This window comes from Furipterus horrens, unplaced genomic scaffold, assembly GCF_987537825.1.
Source record: "Furipterus horrens unplaced genomic scaffold, mFurHor1.1.pri manual_scaffold_5, whole genome shotgun sequence".
Lineage (NCBI taxonomy): Eukaryota > Metazoa > Chordata > Mammalia > Chiroptera > Furipteridae > Furipterus > Furipterus horrens.
In genome coordinates this window covers 144,026,305-144,044,072 of record NW_028327175.1, presented here as the reverse complement: position 1 = coordinate 144,044,072, position 17,768 = coordinate 144,026,305, and the positions used below count along the sequence as shown (strand labels likewise).

The following is a 17,768-nucleotide window of genomic DNA, read 5'->3' as shown; positions in this document are numbered from 1 at the left end:
AGGCTTCCATACAGCAAGGCAACAAAATGTAGCTGAGAAACTCTAACACCAGACTACCTGAGTTCAAATTCTTACTTTGGTTCCCAACCAAGTGACTCAGCAACTTATATATTTAAATCTCTCTGGGTTTCTGTCTTTTGTAAAATAGGGATGGTAACAATCTATAACCCAAGATGATGTTTGAGGTTAGACAGTGTGTGGCAGTAAAGGCCATGTAGGAAATGCCTTAGAAGGTAAATAAATCAAGTCTTTAATATGTCTCTGAAAGTATGGAACTCATATTTTTCATGGAATTCTTAGTTGAAATATAGCTCACTGGGTTCTTAACATTTTTAAATAAAAATATGAAATATTTTATTTCTTAGATTCTTCAGTGATAACACATTTTTGATACTAGATAATCCTGCAAGAATATAGGGGAAGAAAAATATTCAAAACATCTTGAGGCAAATATTTAAATATTTAGTAAAATGGAAAACATCCAGAACTTCCAGCCAAGATGGAGGTGTAAATACACATGTTGCATCTCCTCATAACTAAGAAGGAATTTACAACCACTTCAAAACTAAAAAAAAATCCAGAAAATTTAAACTACAAAGAAGGTCAGCAAAGAAATAAAGGAGAAATAATCAGCTAGAAATATAGAAGGGGTGGAGCCAGGAGGGAGAGAAAGAGAGCAGAGCAGTGGCTGTGGGGGGTGGTGCTTGGTGGGCACATAGCTGGTGGGCACAGCTGGCGGCACGGCTAGCAGTACAGCAGCTATAGCTGTGGTGAAAAAGTCATACAGCTTAAATCTGAGAAGCGATCCCAGCCCCAGACAAGACCGGGTAGCTTGCAGTTCCGGTGTCAGGGAAAATAGAGCCACATTGCTTCTGACTGTGAAAGCCAGTGGGGGTTAGGGCAGAGAAAGAAGCTATGAGTCTCAAAAAGGAGGCAGCTTCCTTAGTACCAGAAAGAGGAGAAGTGCCTGGAAAAGTGGCAGCAACCGGCACTGTTCCCTCTCAGACCCCTCTCTGACATATGCGGCAAAAACATGGTGAAACAAGTGGCCAGCACTAAGGAATACCTAAAGCTCCACCCCCCTATAACATAAAAGGTGCGACAGCCCTGCCCAAGTCACAGAGGCAAACACAGAAAGCTATCAAGATGAAGAGACAAAGTATGATCCAGAAGGGGGAGCAGATCAAGGTCCCAGTGACACATCTAAGCAACGAACAGATAGCAAACCTAACAGATCAGGAGATAGCTAATCTAACAGATGCACAGTTTAAGGCATTGGTGATGAAAATGATCACAGACTTGACAGAAAAGATTAAACAGGACGGGGAAAGAATAAAAGCTCTCCTGGATGAAATGAAGGAAAATCCACATGAAACAAGTGGTGAAAGAAATGAAACCAGGGTTCAAATCAACAAATTGGAACATAAGGGAGAAATAAATAGTCAACTAGTACAGAAGGAGGAAATGAGAATTGAAAAAAAATGTAAAGAGGCTTAGAAACCTCTGTAATAGCTTTAACCATGCCAATGTCTGAATCATAGGGTTGCCAAAGGTGAAGAGGAAGAGCAAGAAATTGAAAAATTATGTGAAAAATAATGAAGGAAAACTTCTCTAATTTGGGGAAGGAAATGGACATATGGGTCTAGGAATCACAGAGAGTCCCAAACAAGCTAGACCCAGGGAGGACCACACCAAGACAAATCATAATCAAAATGCCAAAGGTTAAGGATAAAAAGAGAATCTTAAAAGCAGCAAGAGAAAAACAGAGAGTTACCTACAAATGGGTGCCTATAAGACTGTCAGCTGATTTCTCAAAGGAAATTTTGCAGGCAAGAAAGGACTGGCAGGAAATATTCACAGTGATGAAAAGCAAGGACCTACAACCAAGATTACTCTATCCAACAAAGCTATCATTCAGAATGGAAGGGCAGATAAAGTGCTTTCCAGACAAGGTAAAGCTGGAGGAGTTCATCACCATCAAGTCATTATTATATGAAGTGTTCAAGAGACTTATTAAAGAAAAAGTAAAGCAAAACTATGAACTTTAAAAAGAAAACAGTATCACAACTATCAACAACAGAAGCTAGGGAATGGAAACAAAGGCAAACTAAGCAGACAACTAGAGTGGGAACAGAATCATAGGTATGGGGAGCATGTGTGGGGAGGTTAGATAAGAGAGGGAAGGAGGAACAGGGAGGGAAATGGTGCAGGAATTAGGAAGCATAATAGGAGGGTGCAGAATAGACAGAGGGATGTTGAGAAAAGCTTTATGCACAACCCATGGAAATGGACTAAGTGGGGGGACTGCTGGACAGAGGGGGGGTCACTGGGTGGAGGGGAACAAAGGGAAAAGAAATTGGGACAACTGTAACAGCATAATCAATAAAACATAAAAAGAAATCCTGTCATTTAAAGCAAAAAGATATCAAGGCAAGGTAGAAGACCCATCTAATATCTTTTTTTTTTACTTTAAGGCAACATAATATAAATTATTAAAATTAAAGAAGTGATTGCCACCACAGACATCAGTTAAATACTGTGATCCAAAAAGCCTTTGTGCTAACACATAAAATAATTGAGAAAGACTCAGGTAGCTATATATAAAGATTTACCAATGCAACTAGAAGCTACTTTAATTTCAAACAACAACTATTGTACAAAACAATGTTTTAAACAAGCAACATTTTTTTAAATACACATAAAAAAGTATTTGAAAAGACAGTGAAATTTTTAACAGTAACTACTTCTACTGATGAGTAGGGTGATACAGTGGGAATTTTTCTTTTTATCTTACACATTACTATGTTTTTTCCAAAATGTATCATTTTATAGTACTAAACATTTTTTAAGTGTCAATTGAAGAAATTGGCAATGCATACTGATATTTGGTCCCTTACAGTTTCCTTTCTTCAAAAATTACAAAAGTACAATGACAAAGAGCCCTGGCTGTGTCTAAGTGGAAAGTAAATTTACCTTTCCCCAACAAATCAACAGTGGTGGGTTAGGCCTACAGTTCACTGTGAGGCCCCTGAGTTATCTTAAGGTTTAACATCTAAAAATATATAACTGGCATTGCAGAGAAGCACCAATACTATTCCTCCTCCAATAAGGACACTAAATTAACCAAGAATTTGTTAGGACAAAGGAAAAAAATAGAAGTTAATTTTCTTTGGACAGAGAACAGCATTATTACCTACAAAGACACCCAACTATTTTGTCAGCTTTGAAAATAGATTTAAGTGCCTCATTAGCTACCCCCCAAAATTAGCCAGTCAATCCTCCCAACAGTAATCTTCACAATGTTTCTGTTTAGGGTCTTGTGTTGTCTTGGTTGGCATATGAAACAACCTAAATTCAGGGAGACAAGAAGGGAAGTAATAACCAATAAATACATATCACATGCTAAGAGCTGTACCATGCAAATCTGATGCATTACCTCCTTTAATCAAAAGCTGTTATTTTCCTCACTTTGCACAGGAAAAAACTGAGGTTCTGAGAAGCCATGTGTCCAACAGCTCACAGCTAGTGTCATAGACCCAAGGAATCCAGCTCCAGCACTAACCACTACACCACACAGGGTTTGAGAGTGAATTCAAATTATAGTCAGATCCTTTGATGATCAGTCTTCTGTGATTTTGAATAACAGAAAAATATGAATAACCTATTATATTTTTTCAATTCTTTATAAGTTTTCACATGCTCATCTCAAGCAAGTCATACTGAAACATAGAACATGGTATTAAAATCCACACAAAAGAGACTTTTATGTTTTATCCTATGACCAGTCAACTGTTATTTGTCAATGATAAATGTTTCTGACTGAAATAATTCTGAAAAATAATCAAGAAACTTGAGCTAAAGATTGCTTGTTTTCTTCTCCCCCTCATACAACCTACCCTGGATTTACAGGAAAATGGACAAAGAAAATATGGTGGTCCTCCACCTGACTGGGATGCTGCACCCCCAGAAAGGGGCTGTGAGATTTTTATTGGAAAACTTCCCCGAGATCTTTTTGAGGATGAACTTATACCATTATGTGAAAAAGTGAGTCCAAATTTAAATTTTCTTATCTTTCAAGGGAAAAGTATCACTCTCTTCACTTTGCTTTTTTCATGCTCATTTTTCCTGGTCACTGATGGTTTCTTGCCCACTTGTTATTTCTCAAGCAGTTAAAACCTTCCTACCTATTAGTGATGATCTCAGCTCTTTAGTTCCTCACAGCTTGACATCAGCTGTTACTGATATCATCGCTGGTGACTTTCAAAACTATATCTCAGTCCCCAATCTTCACTGGCACACCATCTCACTACAAACTGAATGTGTCTCTCAATATACAATAACATGACGACAACCTGTCTAAAAAATATATATTGTTCCAACTTGATGTTTAATGTGAGTACAATATTTTTACCTAAAAAGAATATGTAGATTTGTCACAGCTCAAGTATGTGTCTATACATATTCATTCAGAATGAAATTTTTTACTATAAGTTTGAATTTCTTGTCTGCCCTAACGTATCAGCTAAATTAATTATATAATGATGAAGGTTTTTAAACTAATTATACAATTATTAAGTTATAAACTTCCTCAGTTTTAATTCCAAGTGGTATTGTTACTAAACCCCAAATTAAAGGTGGAATACAAAATTAAAAGTTATTTTCAATAATTTACCAAGTGTTTAAACAACCACATTCTTCAAAAATTTAGCAAAAATGAGAATTTAGCTATTTCTTTTCTAAATGCCAAAATCATTTGTGTGTGTGTGTGTGTGTGTGTGTGTGTATACGCGCACGCGCGCGTGCTCACATTACTCAAGTTCAGATTCTGAACTGCTCCTAATTTTATACATACAATCCCACTTGGCATGTGGGTAAATTATGAGGATTTACTCCTCTAAGAATCTTATAGTGAACCTGAAAATGAGCACCAAGAAACACCTGAAACACAGAGGTGTAATATGCTTGAACTCTTTCCTAATGACCCTGAAAAAATTGGTATCCCTCACTGAATACCTTGGGGTGGGGTGGGGTGGTATGAGGCTGAGTTGAGGGATCACCACCCAGCGTGGTTATAGCATATGCTTAATGATGCCTCTTCTTACCACATATGCCCCTCATATCTATTTGAGTTACCCTGTTACAGCAGCCAACACTAATGAACTGCTGAGTCTGTATTTCTGGAGAACATCTGGAGTATCAGGAGGGAGTAGTATATAGGTAGATTAGAGTAGCTGTAGCCAAATGTTAGTGAGCAGTACCCTTTTATGGTAGAGGCCCTGGCCCTGGGTCAGTTGTATTAAGACCGGCATTTACCTTCAGCCTATAGATTGTGAAAATAACGGGGCTGGCCAGATCATCCTCTGAAACATATTTTCTGTATTCATTTTGATGTCACAGTGGGGAAAAACACAGCTAAGACGGTTTAGCAAGGTTCCAAATTAGTGTTCCTGATTTTTCTTTTAAATAGCAGCAGTAGAGTATTACCAAGTAAAGATAAAACTAAGGAGACTTCAGAGGCCAGTGGAAAGGGAAAGGACAAATCTATCATGGAATTGTACTTCTGATGACAAATGTGTTTTCAGGTACCTAAGACATTGTATAAATCTCCAGATAGTTGTGTGGTGAAAGGTCATTTGCCTTGCTCTGTCAAAAACATATTCTGTTAACTCAGGTTGAAATGCCATTTGTACACAATTTATTTTTAACTTGACTTTGTTCATGAGTCAGATAATAGGTCTGAACCCAGCAAGAAAATATGCATACCATTCCACCTGGGATGCAAATGCCAAACATGGCTGTGACAGACATCAGGAAATGTTGCGCGTGCATGCGTGTGTGTTCATTTGGAAGTACAAATGTAGAAATATGAATTTCTCTTTTTCTATTGCTTATAGATTGGTAAAATTTATGAAATGAGAATGATGATGGACTTTAATGGCAACAATAGAGGATATGCCTTTGTAACATTCTCAAATAAACAGGAAGCCAAGAATGCAATCAAGCAACTTAATAATTATGAAATTAGGTAAGATCCACCTCTTCTAAATAAAAAGTGAATCAGACAATCCAATAGTATTTGTTCTTATATAAAGTTTATCTAATATAGTATATGCAAAGAAAGCAAAACCAGAAATGAAAAAGGTTAGTTATTTTTCTTCAGAAAAATCAGTTTAATGAAATTTTTGTTTAAAGTCATGGGAGGAGATATACAGTGTATATACTCTAACTTGGTGTATATAAGAAAATATTCTCTGGGAAAGTAAAATTTCACCTGAGACTTGAATGAAAAGAATCAGCCCGACTGTCATACCTGGAGAAAGATTAGTCTAGAGAAAGAAGAGCAAGTGCCAAGATTCCAAAATGAGAACAAGGCTGGTGGTTAGAGAGGCAGAAAGCAAGCCAATGTGATAGAACAGGGTGAAGAAAGAAGGGCTGAAGTTGATGCAGTTGGAGATCCTTATACTCCGTGTTTAAGAATTTGGATTTTATTCGAATGAAAAGAGGAAAGCACAGAAGGGATGTAAGGAGACTTACGCTTTCTAAAGCACTGTTCTGGCTGTCGATGAAGAGTGGGGGACAGCAGGGGAAGGACTCAACGAGGGAAGCCAGTGAGGCCGCTGCAGCAATCATGGGCTAAACCAGAGATGGCGGTGCTTGTGCGAGGGGTTAGTAATGAAGGTGGTGAAAAGGGTCAGATCAGAGATACATTTTGGAGTTTGAGTAGGTTAGACTGGCTAAATATTGGGTTTAGAGTGTGGGTGATTTACAATTCAGGGAGGAAACCTAGGATATTGGTCCAGGTACATGTGAACATGACAGTGTCATCGAGATGGAAGGAACTGGGAGAGCAGCAGGAAACATAAGAGTGCTACCTGGAGCGACTTCAATTTGAGATGTACATTACAAGTCCTTGGGGAGATGTTGAAGAGGTGATCGTATGCTCTCAGAGTCAGAAGAGAGGTCAGGGTTGGAACATAAATTTGGAGGTGAGCCAAACAGAGAGAACATTTCAAACCACGGTACTAGTGGAGGGTTGCAGGCCATAACTGACCCTGTACAATCAATAACTGGTTTTCATAAACTGGTCACAGGGCTAACTTCACGAACTGTTTGAGTTCTAAAACCTTCGCTTAGAGAGGGAACTGACATGAATCCTTTCTCAAGGGAAGCCCCGAGCTGGCTGGAAGAAAGCTTAGCACCACTGCTGACAGGCCACAGCTTTGGCATCAGACAGGCTTCACTGGAGTGCCAACAAGTAACTTAACCTCTCTGAGCCTCAGGTTCCTCACCTATAAAGTGGACATAATAATACGTATTTCACAAGTCTTATTGTAGGGATACCATAAAGATTTATTTACATGTTTAGCCCAGTGTGTGAAACACCATAGTAAGTCATTAAATTATCAATAATACTACTATATATTAGTATATATAATCAATTCTCTGGTAGAATTTTTCACATATATTTTCCTTTCTAAAATAGAGTGGTACTTTAACGCTGATGGAATCTTAGAATTTATGAATACAGATAGAGTGGATTTTCTACCATTATTTTTCTCTCACCTTCTAGGGACCCAAAACAAGTCATGCATTATTCTTGTAATTCTGTAATTCAATCAGCTACTGGGTCATTTTTCTTAAACCCCTTGGCCACCAAAAGATCAATTGGATCTGGCAACTACTAGTAGCCAAGCCATTCAGTCCCAAGGTTGGATTCCAGAGCAGAGTCTTGGAGAAAATACAAAGGAGGCTCTCCTCCAACACATGCCTCCAGAGATCCAAAAGAGCTCTGTCTGGCACGTGGAGGACAGCCTGGAGTGGGGATCAGGAGCTCTGCAGTCTCGCACAGGTTCCTGAAGACAAATCCTCTGGCTTCTTTCAGCATCAGTTCTGTCATTACCACCTGTGTTTTCTGAGCACCCACCATATGAAATACACATATGCTCTTCTACTTACAGTTGGGTTACATCCCAATAAACTCATCATAATTTGTTGAAAAAGCATTTAATCTACTGAACACCATAGTTTAGCCCAGCCAGTTGGTACTGAATGAATATGGCTTGTAAAGTAAAAATATTTTAAGTTAAACCATCATGAGTAGGAAACCGTCTGGGTAGTGAAGTGTTTTGGAAAGGGTTATAGAGATTTAACATTATAGTTACATGGTTTCAGGGATTATAAATTACCCCCATTTGTTGGCATTTCATGGAACCTGGACATGCTAACAGTAAGGGTTATTCGCCAACTGGTGTTTAAGTTGAGTGGATGTAGAATTGGCTATGTAGGGTATGGTGTATCTACTTAACACAGTTACCTACTGGGGTCTGTCAGGAGACAGGGTATAAAAATGAATACAATAAATCCCCCACTTATTTGTGGAGGATACGTTCCAAGGCCCCCAGTGGATGCCTGAAATCACAAGATAGTATTAAACCCTATACACCTTATTTTTTCCTATATATACATAACTAAATTTACAAATCAGGCACAATAAGAAAGTAACAACAATAACTAATAATAAAAGCGAACAATTATAACAATATACTATAATCAAAGTTATGGGATGGCTTTGGGTTCATTAAGTAAAACATAATTACTTGAACATGAGCAATGCACTGAGTCAGACCGCTATTATTTGACCAATGGGCACATCGCATGTACAGGGTGGGTACACTATGGGATGATTCACATTCAGGCAGAAGGAAGAGAGGCAGTACAAGATTTCATCACTCTGTTCAGAACAGCACACAATTTAAAATTCACTAATTGTTGATTTCTGGAATTTTCCATTTTATATTTTCAGACTGCGGTTGACTGCAGGTAACGAAAACCATGCAAAGTAGAACCACAGATAAGGGGGGACTACTGTATGACCAATCCACTATGGTCGCTGATAAAAAAAAAAAAAGTATTCTCTGTGTGAACTTTAGTGTCTTTATCTATAAAACAGAAATAAAAATATACCTACATTGGGTATTATGAACAATAAATGAGATAATGCAGATGTAAAGAACATCTCAGATGTTCTATAAATGCTTGCCAATAGTGATGGTGATGGTGATGAAGGAGGAGGGAGAGAAGGAAGAGGAGAAACAGGACAAAGCATTTAGATGAAGTTGGTGGCAAAAGCTCCAAAGTTCAGGTTCGATGTCCATTGCAAGAGGAAGGAATAGAATAAATGGAATGTGATATAGCAGAATAGAAACCCCAGTGCCAACCTCACCTACCTCTACTCTGCCTTAGGTGAGTGGAACCTGCCTGAGAGAACCTTTCATGTAGAGAAGACAATAGCCTTTGATTTGCTTTTATCAGGGGATAGATAAGGTTCTAACCAGAAAAGACCCACAGTTGTCAGAGCATCCTTCTTATCATAAAATATTCACTGAGCATACTCTAAGTGCCTGGCTTCTGGCGACATTAATGCTGTGCCTCAGCTTTTGAGAGATGGCTTTTTTTCTCCAAGCACTTCTGGGAAAGGTGCCTAACAAACCACACAGATTTAAAAACAGGCTATAGAGCCTCTAGGCTCCCCCTGCTGGTAACTGATACCTGACCATCCCTATCAAAAATAATAATTTTTCAATAAATAATATCTAGGAATAGAGCATTTATCAAGTGGCTTTTTTTAATGAAAAATTACTTTATTAACGCTTACCTCTGCAAACAAACAAACAAACAAACAAAAACCCACCACATTCCTGGAGCGATGGAGGTGGACCTGTCACAGATCTGATGTGTGGTCCTTGGTTCTTCAGAGAAGCAGAGTAGGCAACTAAGACAGTGGCTCAGCTCTGGGCAGGATCCCTGCCACATATCCAAAAGCCACTAACTAGTTCCAAAATCTCAGCAGTCTCCCATTCATCTGGATGAGCATTTTTAACCATGACAAACAAGTGGTTTCTGTTAAGGGCACTTGACCCATTTTTAATAACTTTGGGTTTTTACAAAAATCACACAGCCTGATTTGTAACACACACATGCAAACTACAAAGTCATAAAAGTTAAACCATTCCTCCATAACCCCATTGCCCAAAGATAATCACTATTAACATTTATTGTCTTTCTTTCTGGATTTTCTAGTTTTAATCAAACTAGTCTTCTCACATACTTATTTTGTAACCTTTTTTTTTTACCCAGAAGCATATTAGAAACTGCTTTTTTAAAACCAGTAAATATGCTTAGACATTACCATGTTCGACTGTGGTGCATTCTATACTATGTCTTTTGTTAACTAGTGATTCTCAACCAGCAGCAAACTGTCCACCGTAGGGGACATTTAGAAAAGTGAGGAGTCATTTTTCAATGACGTAATTGGGTGGCTACTGGCATTTAGTGGGCAAGAACCAGGGTGACAAATATACTATACTACACAGCCCCAAAGTCAGTAACATCTCAAATGAAATAACTAACCAGCCCCATATGTTAGGTTATTTTGCTCATTTCCATTTGGACGCAGGCTATGTTAGGTAACAACAATGGATATTCTTATATATAATACTTGGTGCTCATCCTAACTTTTAGAAGAGGCATTATTTGTTCAAAGGTTCTGAACACATAAGAGTTTTGATACATTTTGCCAAATATTTCTCAGAAAAGTTTAATCCATCTACACTCTGCCAACGAAGGTGTACTTCAACTGGCTATTAAACAACCTTGCTCAGTGGAAGAAACAGAAACTGAACTGAGAATCCAGCAATTCACTTAATTTCTTGGAGTCTCAAGTTCTTCATCTGTAAAATGGAAATAACACCTCCACCTACCAACAGGCACCCTGTAAGAGAATGCATAAAAATAAGTTCAAGCAAAAGGGGCTATTTTTAGCAGCAATCATGTATGAATAGTTTCCCAATTTAGATGAAAAAGAACAGGAACACCAGGGGTTGCAAACTCAAAATACCCTCAGGGCCAGGCAGGGACACATAGAAAGGCCTTAGCAGGAGGAATATTTTAGGGAGGGGTAAGAACTGACAACTGGAGAATCCATATCTGAAGACAGCAGATGCTACTCAGCTTCAAATACCTTTTTTTCTTTAAAAGTATAGAGCGAATACTGACAGATTTTCCAATTTCTCAAAAGCAGCCTCTGCTTTCCAAAACTAGTTAATCGGTATCAAGACTACCTATCCCACAGCTGTAGGCCATTTCAGGCGCAGGGCTTACTCCACCTCAACTTGTGTTTTAAACCTTCGTTATGCACGCATTCCCACCAATCAAAGTTCTGCTCTCTTTTGCAGAAATGGGCGTCTCTTAGGGGTCTGTGCCAGCGTGGATAACTGCCGATTGTTTGTTGGGGGAATTCCAAAAACCAAAAAGAGGGAAGAAATCTTATCAGAGATGAAGAAGGTAACCGAAGGAGTTGTCGATGTGATTGTCTACCCAAGTGCGGCAGATAAAACCAAAAACCGAGGCTTTGCTTTCGTGGAATACCAGAGTCACCGAGCAGCAGCCATGGCCCGGAGGAAACTTCTACCAGGTTAGCGACGACCCGCTGCTCAAAACTGAGTCGCCCCCGACCCCCACCCCGCACGCCTGCCCCCACCCACAACTCCATCCATTTGCCTCAGGCTGCTGTGTGCCTTCGCAAAGGAAACAAATGCTTGCTGTTGTCCTGTTGGGTTTTTTCTTTTTTTGAGGCGGGGGTGAGAGGGGGTGTCTTTATATCTTTGCTTATGTTTTAAACTCTTTATCCTTCTTATCTATTTCTGAATAAATTAAGTTTCCTAAAGTTTTCACAGACTAGGCTTTGAAAAATATTCATTCTATGCCTTAAGTCTAACTTGCATGCACTGGAGAAATGTAGAACTTTAAGATCCAGCAATCCTATCATGAATACTTAAAAGAATTTTCTTAAAATTAAATATATCCATCAAGTTATTTTTATATAGAGATGTTGTTGTCAGATTTATTAGAAATAGGGTATGTTATCCACTATAATGTAGAAATAATAAATTTTCAAAAGATACATTATCCCAAAGAGAGTTAAGTGATATACTTTGATCATTACTCCCTAGTATCTAATAATTTATGCATAACTTGGAAAAACAGAAATAATAGCTCCCTTTAGAAAGGCATCATTTTTTAGATCCTGCAATCACAGGGGAGTTCCCATTTGGGCAATAACCATCAATTCCTAAATTTAAAAAACTCCACACCAAGACTGCCTCGGTCAGATCAACTTAAGAAAAATTGTTGAAAAGTCTTCATTCTAAAATATTTGCTAAAATTTACACAAAGTAAGGTATTAAAATGAATATCAAAATAAGATGGTTTCCATAATAATAGACTGGACACATCAGAATCAACTCTTCTCATGAACATTATGGGAATACCACCACAAAATAACCAAAACACCTGGATTTATCTTGCCCTTGTACACATTCTTAAAGACAAAACAAACCAATAGTAGGATTAGCACACTAGATATTTTCAAAATTGGAAGATGGCTTCTGAGTTCTAAGCTTGGAAAAGATTCTGTAATAATATTTTCATAAAGGCAGCTTAGAAAAATATACATATACACACATATATATTATTAGATAGCCCTCAAATTGGTAAATCTTTTAGAGAGGCACATAAATTTAATGTTGAAGCTTCCATTTACTGTTTGGTCAAGTCGTCTGACTCCCAGCTACATAGAATAACTAACCCTTCTCGGGGTGTATCGAACCTTCCAGTGACCTGAACTTAGTATTTTGCTATTCTCTTCTCTCTTCTTCAACACTAACAATTCTGCCATTGAACAGTCCCTCATATCCATCCTGTTCTCAGGGAATTTTTAATAATCTAACATGGATACTCTCCCCATCTTAGATTTTTTTTCCCAAGGTTTCCACACTTCCAGTTCTGCTCTCCCTGGGATATACCTCAGCCTCTGCCTACTCCATCCTCAACATCATGATGAGATTAGTCCTTTCAACAAATTCTTGCAAACAGTAGGAATTTGATCTCTATCTGTTGATAGGTTGAATTGTGTCACTTACTCATGGGTTCAAAAGTGTTCAGTGACTGCTTGCTGTATATGAGATGAGGAGTAAACCTCTGAGCTTGCCACTCAAGGCCTCCCGTTCACTGCCCTACTCCTTTAAGACCATATTTTCTACCTTCTCTTTCCCAATAAAAACTCTCCTTTCTATCAGGACAAACCCCTCAATGTCTCCTATATTCCCCTCTGCTGACTAAAGATGCTCCAAGCCCCAACTCAGCCACTGCTTGAGAAACCGGCTGCCACTATTCTAGTCCCCATTAATCACATTCTTCCTTTTCTGCAAAGGGAGATATGTACAATGATTCTGGGGTTGGGGGAGGAAGAGAGTGAAAGAGAATCCAGAATGGGAGAAAGTTTTCAGGGGGCAGACAACCAGTGTTCCTGGAGAATCAGAACTTCTCATCAGCTTCCCCTCTCTTCAACAAAAACACAGCATGTTGAGCCCCGAGAAAGAGCTTCTGTCTTTACCTGAGTTGAGCGGACAAGGCTGGGCAGGGCTGAGCAGCTGGGCTTCAGAAGTTCTCAAGCACTTTGCTATGCTTCCTTCCACTCAGGGTCCTGACTTTCCCCTGCAGTCTCCGTCCGGAATCCAGGAATATGGACGCTACCTCACTCTCCCCAGCCACTAGCCATCTTCATCATGACCCAGGCAGCACCCCTTGCCCGTGGCCTTTTAAATTGGCCTCAGCTGAGTTGTGGTTCATTCAGCTGGATTTTAGTCAGACTGGCTTATCAGCAGATTAACAACAAAATGAGGCCGGGTGGTGAATAAACCAGCCTCAGCAAATGGTTTCATTTCTCCTGAGGCCTGAAAATAACATTTAGTATCCATTTGGACACTCTATTACCCCACCTCACATTCAACAATAACAAAGGGTTTCTAATTTTAAAGACTAAAGAGACCCTTAAGAAACATGGTAAGGTAAGTAAGGCCTACAAGAAGCTTTTCCTTCTGAATTGATCCAGACATGGAGACAGAGGAAATTGTGGCCTAAAGTGATCTATTGGTTCCCCAGCCACCCACCTCCTGTTAACAGTGGCAGTTCTTATTTGACAAGATGCATCTTTGCTGAGATATGTACAGAGCAAATTGTTGCATTCTATTCAGAGATTATCAGAGAATACTGAAGATGCTCATGAAAAGGTTCTCACAGTGGTCAGCCTGTATCAGAGCCACCTGGAGGGCTTGCTCTGGCAGATGGCTAGGCCTACCCCCAGCATTCCTGATTCAGTAGGTCTGGTGTGGGGCCTGATTATTTGCATTTGTAACAAGTTCCCAGGATTCTACTGCTCCTGAGACTACAAGTCTAAAGCAATGATTATTATTCATCATGAGCTGCAAACTTGAAACACCGAGGAGGTTTTTAAACACTATGAATACATAAATCAACTTCCAATCAATTGAATCTGCTTCTCTGGGTTACAGAGTCAAGGCACTGATGTTTTAAGTTTTCCAGATGATTCTATTGCGCAGCCAAATTTGTTGATCCACTGCTAAATCTATCAACTAATGCTGGACATTTGTCTGCATGGGAGGTAAATAGGACCACTTTGGGACCACTCTGTATGGAAATATTTATTAAGCATCTACAACATACCTTGCTCTCTTCTAAATAACATGAGCGATTCTAAAAAATGATACTCAACCATTGCACTCAGAGTACATATTCTGAGGAAACTATACATACATGAATACACACACACACATATATATTTAATGTGTATATACATATATGCATTACTGAATTATCATTTTAAAGTGATAAATTAAGTCCCTTATATGCATTATCTTCTTTTGTTGTCTTCATAACAGCCCTAATAAGGAAGTATTTTTATTATCCCAGTTTTACAGATGAGGAAATTGATGCTTAGAAAGGTCATGTTACCTAGCCAGGATCACCGATCTGATATTTGAACTTGTCTGATTTCAAAGCCTATGTTCCTAAATCACTCTGCAGCACTGACTTCCCCAGGGATGTTTGTGGAAATCGCTGCTTCCTGTGTCCTCTCCCTTCTCTCCATTTTAGCCTTTGGCAAATCTTTAGGCTCATAGATCACTTAACCTTGGTCTGGGAAGGCGAAAAAGCCAGTGTACAAAACAGTGTTTCTTAACCTTGGTGCATATCAGAATGAACTGAGATGCTTATAAGAGTCCTGAGGCCCAGACCACTTATATCAGAATTGCGCAGGAGAGTCCAAGGGTCAGTGATGAGCTGGTAAATCTTTAACAGCCAGCTCCCAGGAGAAAACCAGAAGGCCTAATTTGCCAGCTTCCATGGTATTAACAATGCCCCTGAGTCTAATTTCAAGCTACCAAGGTGATATCAACTGGCTCACACAATTCGGAAAGTTTAACAATCTATTCTTGCAAGTAGATAGGAACTGGATCCAGCACATCACTGAGTGGAACCCCGGTTTCAGTATTTTTTTAAAGCTCTTTCAGTGTGAGGCCAAAGCTGAGAACCACCAGGATATAGCAATCAGAGTCACCTGTAAGTCCTAGGGATCTTGGGATAATACAAACAGCAAAGTCTGTGTAAAGCATGGAACAGGAAGAGAAGGAAAACACAAGGAATTGAAGATAAAGGAAGGGAAGGAGTAGAAGGGAAGAGGAGGGGAGTGAAGGAAGAAAGTAATTTTTTTTAAAAAAACTATTTTATGGAAAGCAATGCAGAACAAGGTACCTAGCTAGATGGGGTAGCAAGAGACAGAGTCTCTAGGATCAGCTAACTTATTAGGATGAGTCTATTTTGGGGGTCTTAGAATGTCAATGCCACAGCTGCTTTCACTGACTACTTTTCAAAGAATAAAAAGATGCATTTTGATTGAAAACAACCACCTTGCATATGTAATAATTAAACAACTAAACCTTTACCAATACTGAGAATTTCTGATTTTGTTCCCTCAAGCTTTTTATTGTTTCCAGGCTATAGCTTGTTCTATAACAGCTAATATAAAACAAACAAGGTTTTTGATCAGATTTGAAATTGAGCTGACCCTTACCCTCCTTGCATTGTTTCAGCATGGATCTGTGCTGTGTGGGGGGTGAGTAATAACAGAAGCGGTGGAGACGTGAAACAGGTCTGGGCGAGCTATCTTCTTGAAAGCTCATTTCCTCTTCTATACAATTGAGAAAGTCATTCCCCTCCCGGCAGAGTGGCTGTGAGAAGGTACTGAGATAGCATATGGGAAACACACAGTATAGTGCAAGATACTCGGTAAACTGCAACTTATAGGAATACAAAAATATATATAGTCATGGATAACAACTATCTTTTAAAGAAGAATTCTGTTTCTCATTATAGATGCTTCCATTGCTCTTTGACTTCTTAATTTGGATTAAAAAATTGTTTTTCTCCAGATTCCCAAGTTGTGCATGTTCTGAAAGAGAGAGAACTAGGAGGGGAGACAGGGATCAGAGCCCTTGCCAAGTGAAATAGAGAACAGGCTAGTGGAGCCTGAGCCGGACCCAACCCTATCCATGCACCATTTTTTGGACAGCTCAGTGGTGGCACCTGGCCACACAGATTCCAACAACAGCAGCAGGACTTCCTAGTGACTCTTCTAATGTTTTGTGAAGTCAGACTTGATGTGAGGGCCCTAAATCCATTATTTTCCTTTCTCCCCTTCTGCCTTCTCACCTCCAACAACTACCTTCACCCTGTTGAAGGTGTTCTAAGACCCAAACATGCCCATTGCTGCCTCATTTCTGTTCAGTTTCAAACCACATCCTAGTTCCTTTTATACTCAGTCATTATAATAAGCCACTTCTCATACAGAACTCCCTTCTAGCCAGCTCCTACATTTTTTTGGAATGTCTCTTAAAGTCAATAATCACCTTTTTTAACATTGCTCTTCTTGTTCAATCAAGGTCTCAAAGTTCGGTTTAATTTAAAAGGTCCTCAATCAGAACTGAAATAATATTATCCTGATTTCTATTTAATTAATTATACTTTTGATTCTTTTCAACAGGAAGAATTCAATTATGGGGACATCCTATTGCAGTAGACTGGGCAGAACCAGAAGTAGAAGTTGATGAAGACACAATGTCTTCAGTCAAAATCCTGTATGTTAGAAATCTAATGCTGTCTACCTCTGAAGAAATGATTGAAAAAGAATTCAACAATATTAAACCAGGTAAGACATACCATAGAAGACTAGTTTTTTCAAAATGTACTTTAAAAATACTTATACTTATGATGACTTTCATAACTTTAAATAGGATAGCTTTCATTTATCATTGTCATAATTGCATGCAAACTGCAAAAACTATATTCCTACCTTTTGGTTACAAAATAGGCACATGTGGTCCTACAACATTTATCAATATTGTAATTTTACATTTATCTGTGTAATTACTTAATGAATACATATTTCTTTCACTAAACTATACATTTCATGAATTATTTTTAATCTTATTGTCTTCCGCTCCTGTCTCTGTGCCTGGGACATAGTAGATGCTCAATAAATATTTACTGTATTAAGGAATATGGGGCCATATCTATAGACTAGACTAAGGCAGGGTTTCTCACCCTAAGTATTCTTAACATTTGTGGCTGGATAATTTTTGGTTGTGGTTGTCTGTTCTATGCATTATAAGATTTTTAACAGCATCCAGGCCTTTCCCCACTAGATGCCAGTAGCAACCCCCAAGATATAATAACCAAAACTATCTCCAGACATTTGTCAACTTTACCATCGAGGGCAAAAGTGCCTCCATTTGAGAACCACTGGTCTCATGGAATATGATTGTGACTTCAGGTACATAAGTAGATGACAGTTA

At 38.8% G+C, this 17,768-nt stretch overlaps 1 protein-coding gene across 1 annotated transcript in view; it reads left to right on the top strand.

Annotated features, from left to right (window-relative positions):
- The window catches only part of A1CF (APOBEC1 complementation factor), a 78,559-nt gene that overhangs the window by 40,916 nt on the left and 19,875 nt on the right, over positions 1-17,768 (top strand). Inside the window, exons 3-6 of the mRNA XM_090278039.1 lie at positions 3,910-4,044; positions 5,895-6,025; positions 11,235-11,473; positions 16,958-17,122. Coding sequence (XP_090134165.1) covers positions 3,910-4,044; positions 5,895-6,025; positions 11,235-11,473; positions 16,958-17,122 — 670 coding nt within the window. The remainder of the gene's footprint in view (positions 1-3,909; positions 4,045-5,894; positions 6,026-11,234; positions 11,474-16,957; positions 17,123-17,768) is intronic.